We start from the raw sequence: 15,395 nt of genomic DNA on the forward strand, positions 1-15,395 counted from the left end.
CAGGCCGGGCTGAGGGACCCTCCCCCAACCGAGTGCACAGATTTTCATGCACCAGGCCTCTAGTTTGGGATAAGAAGCACTACAAAAATGGCTATTGAACCTGCAGACTAACCATCACCACCCAAGCGCGGTATTTAAAAATACTGCTGCTACATCAAAACCGGTTTGGCTCAGTGAATAGAGAGTCGGCCTGCAGACTGAAAGGTCCCAGATTCGATTCCGGTCAAGGGCATGTACCTTGGTTGCGGGCACATCCCCAGTAGGGGGTGGGCAAGAGGCAGCTGATTGATGATTCTCTCTCATCGATGTTTCTAACTCTCTATCCCTTTCTCTTCCTCTTTGTAAAAAAATCAATAAAATATATTTAAAATAAAATAAAATAAAATAAAAATACTACTGCTACCTCTGTAACTAGCAACAGCTTATATTTATTGAGTATTCATTCTACTGTGGCTTCTAAGGGCTTTCCATATATCATTCAATTCCCACAAAAACCTTGAGGTAATTTACTATCATAACCTCCGTTTTGTAGATGAGAAAATGTAGGCAGAGTTTAAGTAAATTGCTTGAGGTGAAATAACTTATAAAAGAATGAGGAGCCAATTTTTGCAGCAGGAGAAATACTTCCAGGCCCTGAGCACTTAGCCACCACACCTACTGCCTCTCCAGGGAATCAGTTCCATCAGAAGTGTACAGAGAAGTGCTGAAGCTGCAAGACTTCTGGTTGTCAGACTCCTAAAGAGACTTGCTTCTAAATTTCTGCAAGAGCTTGACCCAGGAGAAAAATCAGGGGCAGACATCGAGGAGACTCTCTCTTCCTTGCAAACTTAAAAACAATACTTGCCATTGTGGAAAGAGGAAAAGAGTTCAAAACTGAAGTCTCATTACAACTTTATATCAAAAGAGTTGTGTGCATTGGTTTAATCCCCATATTGGTGCCTTAAGTAGAACACTGACTTTCACCTTTTTGGAAAATTAAACTTGGAGGTATTCTGAATGAAACCATAACAGCAAGGGCACGTGACGAATGCAGCCCGTGTCTGGATGCAGTGCTCAATCACCATGTCTGTTGCCACTCCACAGGCATGCAACGCCACCTGGAAAACAGAGCCAGACCTTAGCATCAAGTTCTAACAGCGCTATTTTTGTGACTTTTATATATATATATATATATATTTTTTTTTTATTTATTTTTTTTTGTGAGGCCTTATCCTCAAGTGATTTCAAATTACCAGAATATTATTCCATAATAGTTCTCATGTGGACACACCAAAGAACTAGTTAGCTATTCATATTAAGAAAATTAAGCAAGGTTGAAAAATTAAAAATGGAATGTTGCAAATGAAGCATAAGATTCATTTAGTAGAGAATTTGATGTAATGGAAAATATAATATGTATGCATGTCTAAACTAGTGCTCTGGCTTTTATAAATTTAGTTCAGTTGTAGCATTGTGGTGAGAACACTAGGTTGAAATAATAATTTCTTCTAGTCTAGAACTCGAGTTGAGTCACTTAAAATTCAGTTTCTTTGGGCCTTAGTGTTCTCAACTAAAAACTAGGGTTAACATGACATGTCATGATACTGATGCAAAAATTAAAAAAAATATATTTACACTTTTTCAAATGCTACAAAAATATAAACAGTGCAGTGCAAAAACTTATTAAATCCTATTTTATAGCACCTTTTTATATTCATATTATAACAATTCTTAACACTGAATGATGAATTACATACACTACTTTAGATATGTTTATTTAAAAAGAAACAAAATTACAAGTTAAAGTCATGATTAACTCTCAATAATTTAGAAAAAATAACTCTTAAGATGATTTTCAAAAAGATGAAAGTTGCCGAAACCAGTTTGGCTCAATGGATAGAGCTTCGGCTTGGGGACTGAAGGGACCCAGGTTCGATTCCGGTCAAGGGCATGTACCTTGGTTGCGGGCATATCCCCAGTAGGGGGTGTGCAAGAGGCAGATGATCGATGACTCTCTCTCTCATCGATGTTTCTAACTCTCTATCTCTCTCCCTTTTTCTCTGTACAAAATCAATAAAATGTATTTAAAAAAAAAAAAAGATAGTTGTTAAGGCATAAAACTGCCATCTTCTCAGGTTGTTGGCACCTGAATAAATTTTCCTTCCATCAAAAAAATGAAAATTATTTTCAAATGTTTTTGAAATCATATATATATATATATATATATATATATACACACACACACACACACACACACACCACAGTGTTACAAAATAAAATAGACAATTTTGAAAATTATTAGGCTAAACAAAGCAAAATAGGACTATATACTAGCAAAGGAAAATCAGATGTAGGAATCTTGAAAAAGCATTTTGTCAAAAAAAAAAAAAAGCTCACATTTCCAATTCATTCTGGACAGAAGCAAATGGTATTGCATTATAACTGTTGTTTCTAGGGACAGATCTCTCAACTTCAGGGTAGGCAGGGGTGTTCAGGATGAAGATGATTTTCTAGAAGTTTCTGAATGGGAAATGTTATAAGCCAGATTCCCCTTTTGAACTGAAAGACCAAAAACAATGCTATACTAGGAAGAGAGAAGCAAAATCTCTATTCTCAGTCCTTTTCCTGAATTCTCTTCTCCTTCTAAGCCTCCCTCATCTATATAGACATCAACAATCCTTATGATTGCTGTCAACCCACTTTTTGTGTCACTCTGAAAGCAGAGCCCAGGAAGGCTGCTGTCCAGGAAAGGCAGCAGCTACAGGGTTATTGGAAGAGTAAAAGCTTCATTTCTCATCTTCTGTTTTTATTTAATCAGCTTTGCAAAGCAAAGTTAAGGCTAGTTCTTATTTTCATGAGTAGCTGGAGAAAATCTCAGAGTAAAAATTATAGGTGCATTTTTCCCTGGAGGGAGAAAGAAGAGAACCAGCACTCACTACGGGCCCATTATGTACTGGCTCTATGCTGGGCCACTGCATGCAAATCTTTCTGTGCTCACAGCACCCCTGAAAGATTTTATTATCCGGATGTTAGAGTGAGGAAACTCAGGCTCCTGGAAATTAAGAGTGCCCACAACAGAGCAGTTCCTCAGGGGCGGATCCTGACCCCAGGCATTCACTGCATCAGGCTGCTCCCCCACAAACCCTCTTAAGGCTCTTACAGAAAAGTTCAGACAATTTACTCTTATACATCTCTCTTTACTGTTCTCACTTCCATTGCTACAGGCAAAGGAGTTTATTTCCCCTCATTTAAACAAAACAACTAAATCTAAGCATAATTTTTATAGGATGGATTTTAGGTCTAAAAGGTCCTATTGCATTATATGCTTCTAATTTCCATTGTTATCAAATGCAGGTCAGAAATAACAGGCAAATAATGATGAGGTACTGATCAATGAAACCATCTAAGCAGGGACCTTTAGCAGGCAACCACTAAGAAAAGGATGGGCTTTTCACTAAAGTGATGTCAAGTTAATTTGATAGCTGTAAAAATAAAATTAGATACTTTTCTCTCACCACACATAATTTCAAATAAATTAGCGATTTAAGTTAAAAAAGAAAATAAACTCGAGTGAATTCCTCCATAACGTAGAGGAGTGGGAAATAATTTCTTAACTATGTCTGAAAATCCACATGCAATAGGGGGAAGGTTAATAAATATGACAGAGTGAAAAATTTTAAGAGCCCTTTCCAATAGCAAAAGGCCCCTTAAAACTGTATGTAAAAAGCCAAACAACAAAGTGAAAATATTTGCAACTTATAGCATAAACAAAGGGTTAATATCCCTAATATATAACAAGCTTCTGAAACAAAGAAAAAGCCCAAAACTTGATGATAAAATGAGTAAGATATTTGGACAGTTCACACAAACACAAAAAATTTTACAAATAGGTTTTAAGGCAAAATCACTTAATAATGCTCAAAATAAGAGAAACAAATATTTAAACTACCTTTAGGGTACTACTTATCACCTATTAAAATAACAAAATTCATAAAGATTGATGCCACTCTATGGGCCAAGCTGTAGGGAAACAAAATTACATGCTTAATTTGTGATCTCACTTCCAAAAATTTATTCAAGGAACACATTGGCAAAAGACATAAAAAAAGATTTACTCATTGAGGCAACATCTGAAATAACAACAAAATAAAAACTAGCCAATTCCCACTGATAGAGGACTGATGAATAAACACAATGAAGTATTCTGCAGCTCTAAAAAGAAATAAGGAATATATACATGGCTGTGGAAGATGTTATTAAATGAAAAACAATGTTACAAAATTCTCAAACTATGTTTGTTTGTTTTTTAATAACTTTAATGGGTATATTGTGGGACAAAACAAGAAATATGGTGATGTCATTAGGAAACAATTTTCTTTTAGCTTAAGAAAGAAGATATATGATAAATAAATGAGGCTAAGCTCAAATCCCATCATCCTGAATTTAAACTGGAAGTGTCAGTATGATCCTTGTTAAAAACAAACAAACAAACAAACAAACAAAAAACAACCACAGTATTGCCTAGCTCAGACCACTAAGAAGCCTAGAAACAAAGGTCAAACCAGTAGCAATGACCATTCCTAGTACCTAGAGTGTGGTAATTTAAATATCATTTTCCTTTCAACGAATGTAGAGCTCCACGGAGAAACAGCTGATAAGGCAGGAAATTCACTAGATGAGCTGGACCAGCTTGCTATACTGAAGGAATGGATGCTATCCACACTACTGAAGCCTGTTCAAAAAGGCTCAGGGGCCAGATCCAAGCAGCTCCCACTGAACAACGGCGGGAATACTGGAGCATCAGTGACAGTAGTAACTGCAATGGACTAAAGTATTTCAAATATTAAATTGATGAATGAATAATCATACTGGGGGAAAAAAACCTAACATTACTTTTGGTCAATAACCAACTCACTTTGAAAACTGGAAAATATTAGAAAAGAAACAAGTTTTATCTGGCATTTCCTATCTGAATGACATCTCGGTCAGTGTAACCGAATAGTTGCTAAAGTAAGCGAAGGCAGAATAAAATTAGAATATCATCGTTTCACAGTTCTTACTGAAATAAGACAGCCAGATGTAAGTGCCTGCAGAAAAAAAAAGGGGGGGGGGGAAATTTCTTTTTTTTTTTTTTTTTGACAGCTATAAGATTAAAATAGCAAGATTATTCTGGATTACATAGGTGGACTCAATCTAATCACATAAGGCCTTAAAATACAGAACTTATTCAGACAGGAAGCAGGAGAAATGAGACAGTCAAAGAGAAGGCCCTGAGTCGGCCTTCACGGTGAGGCCATGAGCCAGGGGGCGTGGGTAGCTCTATAGAAGCTGACAATGACCCCAGCTGAACCAGCAAGGGAGCAGGAACCTTAGTCCTACAACCACTGGAACTGAATTCTACCAACAACCTGAAATGATCCTGGAAGTGGATTGATTATCCCTTCAGGAAAAAGCCAAACCAAGCCAATGCCTGCCTTGAATCTAATGACCCCTGGAGAAGAGAGACTGAGCCCACCTATAGAGCTGTGAGGTAACAACTTGATGTTACTTTAAGCTGCCACGTTTGTGGTAATTTGTTAAAACAGAGATAGAAAGCTAATGAATTTAAGCCTGGTATTAGCCATACCAATTTTTGTATTTTCTTATTAAAAGAAATATGCTGTGAAAAATCATGAAACATGTGGTATAGAGAAAGTTTCTGCAGGAACATGAAGTTGAGTGATTTTTGTTGAGGAATTTGCTATTCTTTCTTCTTAATTACTAATGGTCTATAATTACTACTTATAGTTCTAGAAACTGAACAATTCACTCATTCATTCTATTCAATAATCACTAGGCATTTCCTATGTATCAATATTATGGTAGTGGCTGGGAATACAAAAGTAAAAAATTTGGTTCATTTTCTACGCTCTGTCAATAGTAATAACTGAATCCAAACTATTTAATACATTAATTAACTCAATGTGGAAATTGTGTAAGTTTAAACTCAAAGTTATATGTCTAATGTGTGACTCACAGGGGATCTGAAGAAGCGTTAAACACTGCACACCATTCTCCTTTCTGTTTCTATGTGTATGACTGCCTTACATACCTCATATGAGTGGAATCATATGTTTGTCTTTTTGTGCCTGGCTTATTTCACTTGGCATGTCTGCAAGGTTCATGCATGTTGTATCCTATGACAGGGCTTCCTTTTTTTTTTAAAGGTTGAATAATATTCCATTGTCCCTACATATGTATGCCATATTTTGTTTATGTATTCCTCTGTCCATGGACATCTTGGCTATTGCAAACAGTGCTGCTATAAACATGGGTGTGCAAATATCTATTTTAAGATGAGAAAATTGAGGCCCAGAGGTTACATAACTTCGTCTAGCTCACACAATAAATTAAGGATTCTAACTCAGACAGGGCGGGCCCTCCATCCTAAATAACTAATCTTTACAAATACACTCCTGAATTAAAGCTTCATAGGGAACGAGCATTTACTGAGGATCTATCAGATGTCAACATTTTACATAGATTTTTTTTCTTAATTTCATCATTTAATTTTGTCCCCTTCATTTACTTCTTAAGTAGCTCTTATTATCTCCATTTGCAATAACATGTCCAAGGTCACCTAGCCTGCTAGCATTCCAGATGATCTCTGACCCCAAGTCTGACTCCAAAGCTCACTCTCCTTCCATTATAGCATGTACACCATGCTTTTGACCAGAATTTTGGAGCTGGAAGGAATCTTGAGGCCATCTTTATTTAATGAAGGATTTCGGGATATCAGTCTTAGGACCCCCACTGACTTATGTGGAAAAGAAATGAAGTATGTGCTGACCACAGTAAAGGAAGTGGCAAAGGAAAAAATGACAATGATAAATATATCACTTATTTTCTTAAAACATTCTTATCCACAGCTTTGTATGAAATCAAAATTCTAATTACATCTCAAGCATCTGACCCAGAGAGTGTGTAATATAATACATAAAGGATATATTTATTAATATAAGACACATTAGATAGATTTGACAACTGTAGAAAGAACATCAAAATAGCAACTCTATCTAATGAAGACTAATGTGCTGAGGGAAAATAAATTGAATTAATGTTTAGCTGATATCATAGCAAACAACTATTTCACTGATTGATCCAAAGAATTCAAAATTGTGGTCTCAAATAATGAGTCTCTTAATATCAAACCCTTTCTTAGTATATACACCAAATTCTAATTTAAAGATAAAAATTGAAGTTGTAAACTTATCTATTGGCCATGGTCATGCATATTCTAAAGTAAATGTTAATATTTTCTACCCAGATATATGCTGCAGAGTTCATGGACTATATATAAGTTAAGGGTTTTCTCTTATATTTTCTTATTTCAATTAATCTGTACATCATAAAAGTTTTAAGTACAATACTTATCCTATCATGTAAGTTCGCAAAATAAAACTGAACAGCCAAGAAATTTCAATCCACATCTTTGTCATATATGGTAGCAAATACATGAAATTAATTGTCACTCATTCTCATAATGTCTTTCCACCGGCAGCCTCTAGACAAGGCAAGACTCTAAACCAGGGTTTAGTAACGTCTGGCCCCTGGACTGTATATGGCCCAAGAAATCATTTGGTCTGGCCCTGCCAACACAACTGCAGGTGGGACTTAAAACTCAATAAATCTAGGAGCTTTTTTCATAGCAACATAAATTTATATTAAGTGAATTATATTAAGCAAATATGTTATAAATATCCAAATGGCCTTTGGAAAAAAAAAATTCCTTACCCCTGCCCTAGACAAACTGTTACAACAGCTTTCATTCTCAGGGAATGAAAAAATATATGTTGACTATTTTCTAAGATAATATGTATTAAAAAACATATTTTAGGGAATATATGTTGATGAAGAGTATATGCTAATTTTAATATAAGACACATTTTAAACTAATAAGCCTATGCTTTAGTCATACCCCCAAAACAAAGTTTGTGTTAGACGTATTTATGACTATCTATATATATAAAAAAACAGCAACTGGAACGCCATAACAACCAGAACGACTGGATGCTATGACGCCCACTGCAGCCAGCAAACCGGCCTGAATGGGGGTGGGGCCACCAAACAACCTTCCACAGCCCCTCCCGCCAGCTTTCTCTGATCCTGATAAGCCTCTCCCCGACCCTGATCAAGGAGGGGGTGGTGGCTCTTACCTCCAGCTGGCCCTGCGTGGATGGGCCCCCTCCACCCCAATCAGCCACAGCCCCTCCCCCTCCCAGTCCCACCCAATTGCCCCCCCACCTCAATCAGGGGCAGGAACACAAGCCAACCACCTGTAGCCTTTCCCCCAGCCGATCCCACCCCCAATGGGCCCCCACTACTCCAATTGACCTGCGGCCCCAATCTGCCCCAATTGGGGCTGGGCCAGCCAGACCCCACCTGTGCGTAAATTTGTGCACTGGCCTCTGGTATATATATATTAGATTTATTGAACATTTACTACATAGGTGTCATTAATCCCCATTTCACAAAATAGCTAAGTGGCTGGTCCAAGTTCACAAGTGAGGAAGCCAAGATTAAAACTCAATTTGCCAGACACCAACATTTATCCTAGTTCTTTATGTCCCCATTTTCTCCTTTTATAAATGTGGAGAGTGAACAAGAAAGTCACTGATTGGACTTTAGTGCCAGCTCTCACATTAACTATGTTCCTCTTCCCTCCTGGAGCCTCAAGTCTCCATCTGTAACATAAGAAGATTGAACTCGTGACCTCTGAATTTGCCCAGCTCAATAATGCTCTGAGCCTTGGCTTCTCATCCAGGTATCTTAGACAAAAAGCAGGCTTGGTTCCAACTGTACACTCTTGTTCCCGTTCTTTAAAAACTTTCATGTAATTATATTATAGGTAATTGGATTTAAAATTCAAATAACACTAAAAGGCATGAATTACAAAAAGAGTCTCTTGCTCTGTAAACACCCTTCTCTCCTTAAAAGAAAATCTGGTGGCCAAAGCTAATGCTCTTCAAGTCATTAGTTTTATTTCCTGAAATCCATACATTTTATATAATCATAAGTGTATACTGCTCTCTCTTGCTTTGTAAATATTGGATATTATCCATGATATTCTGTAATAGATGAGGAATTTTTTTTGCACATTTATACACTCTTTCCCTTTGTGTTCATGCAGGTTTTACTATTACTGCTTTGTATATACTGTTCACTGCTGAGTTAAGTGTGCTGTACATTTTTTAACATCCAAGAATTTCCCCACCCTCTCTTGCATTGGATATGACTTATTCTTTTTCCTTATATACTCTCATTTTGGTGCAGCCAATCTTCAAGTAGGTTCCTGAAGTACATTTCCTATTTCCTTCCTACATGGTGGCTGAATTGATTAGGTATAGAATTTCAGGCTGGACCTTTTCCTTTCGGATTTTAAAGCCTTTGCCTCACTGTCTTTCATGTTGCTATTGAAAACTGTGATAGCATTTTGATTACTTTTTGTTGTTGTTGTATTAGGCCTTTCCTCATCACCGCCCCCAGACTGTTAGGAAATTTCACAACAATGTATCTTAGTTTAGGTAATTTTTCAAGTTAGCTTTTCAATAAAAATAAACAAATTATTTTTTACACATTTCCTTCTATTAGCTCTTTGTATTTTTCTCCTGACCATTTTATCTATTTCACTTTCTGGTCCTCTTATTATTGAAGCATTGAACTTAGTGGACTGAATCTCTAATTTAAAAAAAACAAAAAACATATCTTTTTTCCAGTTCCTATTTCTTTGACTTTTTTTTTGTTCTACATAATTAAAAATATATTTTTATTGATTTCAGAGAGGAAAAGAGAGGGAAACATCAATGATGAGAGAGAATCATCAATCGGCTGCCTCCTGCACGCCCACACCACGGTATGTGCCGTGACCAGGAATCAAACAGTGACCTCCTGGTTCATAGGTCAACACTCAACCACTGAGCTACACCAGCCAGGCTTCTGTTCTATATTTTTCTCAGGTAATGTTCTACATTTTTTAGATTTCTACTTTTATTTTGCTACGTATGTGTATATACATTTATACATCTCTATATACCAATGTATATAATATCCTTACCTAAGGATATTGTTTCTATTGATTATTTAGAGAGAGTAGAAGAGAGGTAGGGGGGTAGAGGAAGATACAGAGATAGAGACATGAGAGAAACACATCAACTGGTTGCCTCCAGCTCATCCCTACCAGGGCCGGGGATTGAACCTGCAACCAAGATACGTGCTCTTGACTGGGAATTGAATCCACACTCCTTATTTTGCTGGCCAATACTCTAACGACTGAGCCCAAATGGACTAAATAGTTAATATATTTTTAATTTCCAAGAAGTCCTCTGATGTTTCATTTTTTTTTATTCTATCCTTATTTCACCAATGTGTTATCTTTTCTGACCTCTACCTGAATCAGAACCTTTGTCACATTTGTTTCTTTGGTCTTCTCCTCCCTCTTCCTCCTCCTCCTCCTTCTTCTCCTCCTCCTCCTCCTCTTTTTTTTTTTTTTTTTTTTTTAATATATTTTATTGATTTTTTACAGAGAGAAAGCGAGAGGGATAGAAAGTTAGAAACATCGATGAAAGAGAATCATCGATCAGATGCCTCTATTGTGGAAGTTTTCCACTTTTGATACTCCTTCGCTGTCAGTTTGCATTAAAGAGCAAATCACTAAGTTGATTAGAAGTTCTAAATGAAGGCTTCAAGACTGGAGGGCTTCACTAGTGATTGGGTGAGCAGCTGACGAGCTGGTTTTTGTTTATTTGAATTTCAGCTATGGTATCTGTAATTCTTTCTCTAGGAACAGTTGATTCTGCAGAAGATATTTTAATCTCTTTGATTGAGGAGAGGATTCCAGCTTCTGAAGTTTTGGAATTAAGGGCAAATAGCAGGGTGGGGTGAGGAGAAGTTTACCATCATTTGGAAAGCAGATTCTCACTTAGCTCATGTTTTCAGTGTCCACATCACCCTTGCCACCCTCTGTGCCTCATATCCCCATACTTGGAACATCTCTGATTCAGTTTCCTCATACTGTAAATCTCCAACCTCTTGCAGGAGTAGGGAGAAATAATTACGTGTTTAGACAGATGGAGGTGGGAATCTGGATCCCTAAATATTTTTAATTAAATATGATTTCAGTGCTTCTCTAGACCCTTCCTCTGACGTTTCTGGTAGCTGAATTCCTAAAATTTTCTGGGATTCTGTTGGAGCAGAGACTTACTTTTCAATAACCTCTTGACATTCCCTCTCCTCGTGCATTTAAGTTCTTCTCTGCTCAATAATTTATCATTTTCCTTCACTCTGATTTCTTTTTAAAATCTGGCTCAAGTTACAGAATGGTGATCATAATTTCATTAATGATGGTGTACGATTTTTCTGTTTCTTGTTTCTTGGAGGTGTGATTTTTCTTGGGGAAAAGAGAGTTAAAATACCTCTACCTGTCCTCTTCACCTGGAAGTCCTCTACTTGGCGTTAATGATTTTTCTAAATTGTGTTTGCAGAATATGTAATTTCTCAAGTTACTTATCCTTTAAAAAAGATTACATAAATTGCTCATTGAATGTGTTACTGAATTACATTCTATAATTGCATTAGCATCTTGTAATTGTACATTAACATATATAACTAGAAATGAGTTTGTAATTAAGCACTCAGCCCTGATAAATTATAATCATATTGAAATTTATGAGTTAAATAGAAAAATTAAATAGATAAATTGAAAATAAACTGTTCTGAGATTCGGATATGTGTTGACAGATAAAACAATTTAAAAAATCAATACCTTATTCCCTGAGATGACTGTATTTTATTGCTGGAATTAATTCAACTACCGCATTTTGGAGGGAAGGGTGCTTAGCATTGACAGTTTTTGTTTTCTAAAGTAAAGTGAGTGTTTTTCCACAGTAATGGCCTTTTCTGCAATACGAATTGCCCAGTATATGGACTCATGCACATTGAAAGGAAAATAATTAGAAGAAATATTTTGATATTCCTATTCACCCTTTTTCTGTCAGATGTGTCAGTGATGAAAGAAAACTAGTAAAATGTAATATATACATTGATTAATAAATAAATAATAACATGATATAACAAAAACAAAGACATGATATAAAAACAACAAAAACACGATATAAAACAACAAAAACATGTTATAAAAACAACAAAGATGATATAAAAACAACATTGATAAAAATAATGACTGATAACTTGATTAAACTTATTCTAATATCTTCCTGTATACATTAAGAGTAAAAACACTTGGGATTGCTGGATTGTATGTGGTTCTATTTTCAATTTTTTGAAGAATCTGCATACTGACTATTTCCACAGTGGTTTTACCAATGTACATTCCCACAAAAGTGCATTAGTGTTACCCTTTCTCCACATCCTCACTCACACTGTTTACTTGGTGTCTTTTTATAACAGCCAGTCCAATGAGGGATATCTCATTGTGGTTTTGATTTGCTTTTCCCTATTGAGCATCTTTCTTGTATGCTTTTTAGTCTGTATGTTTTCTTTGGAAAAATTTCTATTCATGTCCTATAAGCCATAGAAGGATAAAGAGACATATAGCCAACAGGCTAGGAATTTTGTAAATTCAGAGGGGAATAAATGGGCAGCAAAGTCTCACTACCTGGTACATTCTACCTGGTGTGCTAGTAACATGGGCACTGTCTCAACTCATTTCATGGAAGAAGCTTTAATCTTTTCCTCAATATTTAGGTGCACTTTAAGCTGCACATAAATATATATTTAATATGAATTTACTGGATAAGATGTCAGCATTTTCCTGAATTTCCTTATGAATAGTTACCTTATTAATAGTTTTCTTAAAGTTAGAAAATAAAAGTTATAAATTTCTTAGTTTAGCAAGAATATAAAAGTTTATCTTTTATTTACTCTAAGGCATATAATTTTTCTTACTTTTTAAAATAAAGAAATTGAAATAGCTTATTACTTACCCCAATATTAAACATTCCTGTAAAATACTCCATATTTGCTTGAATAAACCAAATGTTGCTTAGACCTAGCTCATCACTTCTCTTCTTAGCACGAATTAATGACAATTCCTTGTTTTCTATTAATGTAACCTAGATTTCAGCCAGGAAACAAAGTATATTTAGGAACATAATTCAGACATTAGGGAAAAGTATTATTACTGTATTTCATAGTCTTAATAACATAGAATATATTATATAGATCTTTATCCTATGCCAGGAAGTATGACAGATAATATGGTACAAAAATCAACAAGGTCTTTGAACTCTTGAAGCTTACAGTTGTAACGATATAAACAAAACGGGCAAATATAACATAGTGTTGTGTTTAATAAAAGACAAATGTATTATATGAGCACCTAAACCTGATGATTATGGCAGGTTTTGTTCAATCAATATGGGAAAGTAGCCCTGCCACTATGGCTGAATGGTTGAGCATTGGTACATGAACCAGGAGGTCATGGTTCAATTCCCGGTCAGGGCATATGCCTGGGTTTTGAGGCAGCCAATCAATGATTCTCTCTCATCATTGATGTTTCTACCTCTCCCTTCCTCTTTCTCAAAGTCAATAAAAACATATTTTTAAAAAACATATGGAAAACTAATATATTTACTGAGGCCTGAACAATTAATAGAAATTAGCTGGGGCAATGAAGTAGTGTTATCAGGCAGACAGAAAAACACGTATGACGGCCCAAGGTGAAAAATATACTGTGTATGAAGAACTGAGAAAACTGGTGTAGCTGGGCACAATGTGTAATGGTGATGGTGGGCATGGGTAGCAGGATATGGGGGTGGAAATCAGGCTGGAGAGGCAACAGAAGCCAGACCATGGGTGATAAAAGAAGTTTCAGGTGCTGCAATGAACAGTATGGATTAGTGGAGCGAGGCAGAAGGCAGCACTACCAGTTAGGAGTCTCTCACAGTAATCCAGGCCAAGGAAGATCAGGGAGGACCATCGGTTTGGATGTAGAAGAGTGGGCAGAATTGTCACTTTCATCACGATCATTCTTAGTTCTACCCTAATTTTGTCCTCTAGCTTGTGTTTATGGGAAAATCCTAGATCCTTTGTATAATAACACCTGTCAGAGTACCTGAGGTGTCAAAGGCTTCCCTCTTTCCAGTCTCAGATCCCAGGAGAACTGGTAGGGAGGAAAGAAGACGCCATGTACCGGACTCTGTTTCTACAGGATTCTCACGAATGAGCTTTCTTCCTCTTACTCCACCATGAAATTGTTGCTTTTTAAAAATAATAAAGCAGACACCTGCACGTTTCTCCCAGGAGTCCTTATTTATTTACTCCTTATTTCCTAAGAAAGTAAAAGAATAAGACCAGCCCTCCAGTTGCCATCATTCAACTACATCATTCACACCAGCCTGAGTTCTTCCACATTTTATTTTTCTTCTGGGAGTGCAGTAATCATTGTAATTATTTTGTGCCTTCTAGAGAGCAAAGAATGTGCTCCAGTTTAACTGCATTTTTTTTAAATGACATAAAATTCTAGACTTTTGTGTTAAAAGATGATCACTGTGAGGAAATTATTTAATATGGTAGAAGACTAAAAATAGCAAATTTCTAATAAATGTTGGCAATGATTGCATATATAATGGTATATTTCCTTAAAAACATATTATGTAGTCACATTTTAGTATTGTTTTGATGAAAACATTTATAACTATTTCCAACAGGGAAAAATGTTTTTGATACAATACTGAGTGAAAACATAACTAAAATTTTATTTGCATTTTTAGATTTTGCAACAATAATTATCCTTAAGGACAAGGACTTATTAAGAATATGAGGAGAAAATCATTTCATGGATTAGAGAGGTAGATTGAATTTTGTTTTTCTTTAAAATTTTGTTATTGTTGTTACAATTTTGATACAATGAGTAAAAATCAAGTTACCAAAAGAATATGCTCAACAAGTTTCAGATGCTAGTATTTCCAGAATAAAATTATGCTTAAAATTAAACTAGTTTTATCATTACTTCATTTAGCACTGGAATAGTTATTTTAAAAATTATTTAATATATAACTCTTTTATACAGTTAAAAACTATTGTGATCCTACTTTTTCCATAAGATTTTGAATTTTAGAAGTTTAGTTCAAAGAAAAAAGAAATTGCCTGTGCCACACATTTGGCCTGGGTGAATGATTATAAACTCAAAGAGAAGGTATAAGCTAGGCTCAGCTAATTGAATCATGTCATTTTCCGTTGTTTTCTATGTTATTCAGACTTTACCTGGCATAACGGCAGCATATGAGCGAGCATAATCCCAAGGTGACCCTAAAAGAGGCAGGAAAAGAGACAAGTTAAAGTTGGTCCCTAAGGCTTCTGCTCAACCTGAGACAATAATCTTGCCAAATAAAAGCATTTCCTTGAATGTAATATAAAGG

At 35.8% G+C, this 15,395-nt stretch overlaps 1 protein-coding gene across 1 annotated transcript in view; it reads right to left on the reverse strand.

The window, feature by feature from the left end:
• GSTCD (glutathione S-transferase C-terminal domain containing) overlaps positions 1-15,395 on the reverse strand; it is a 96,610-nt gene that overhangs the window by 13,558 nt on the left and 67,657 nt on the right. Inside the window, exons 7-9 of the mRNA XM_045589269.1 lie at positions 15,241-15,285; positions 12,960-13,088; positions 964-1,097 (exon numbers count right to left, since the gene is read on the reverse strand). Coding sequence (XP_045445225.1) covers positions 964-1,097; positions 12,960-13,088; positions 15,241-15,285 — 308 coding nt within the window. The remainder of the gene's footprint in view (positions 1-963; positions 1,098-12,959; positions 13,089-15,240; positions 15,286-15,395) is intronic.

This window comes from Pipistrellus kuhlii, unplaced genomic scaffold, assembly GCF_014108245.1.
Source record: "Pipistrellus kuhlii isolate mPipKuh1 unplaced genomic scaffold, mPipKuh1.p scaffold_m20_p_1, whole genome shotgun sequence".
NCBI classification, from domain to species: Eukaryota; Metazoa; Chordata; class Mammalia; order Chiroptera; family Vespertilionidae; genus Pipistrellus; species Pipistrellus kuhlii.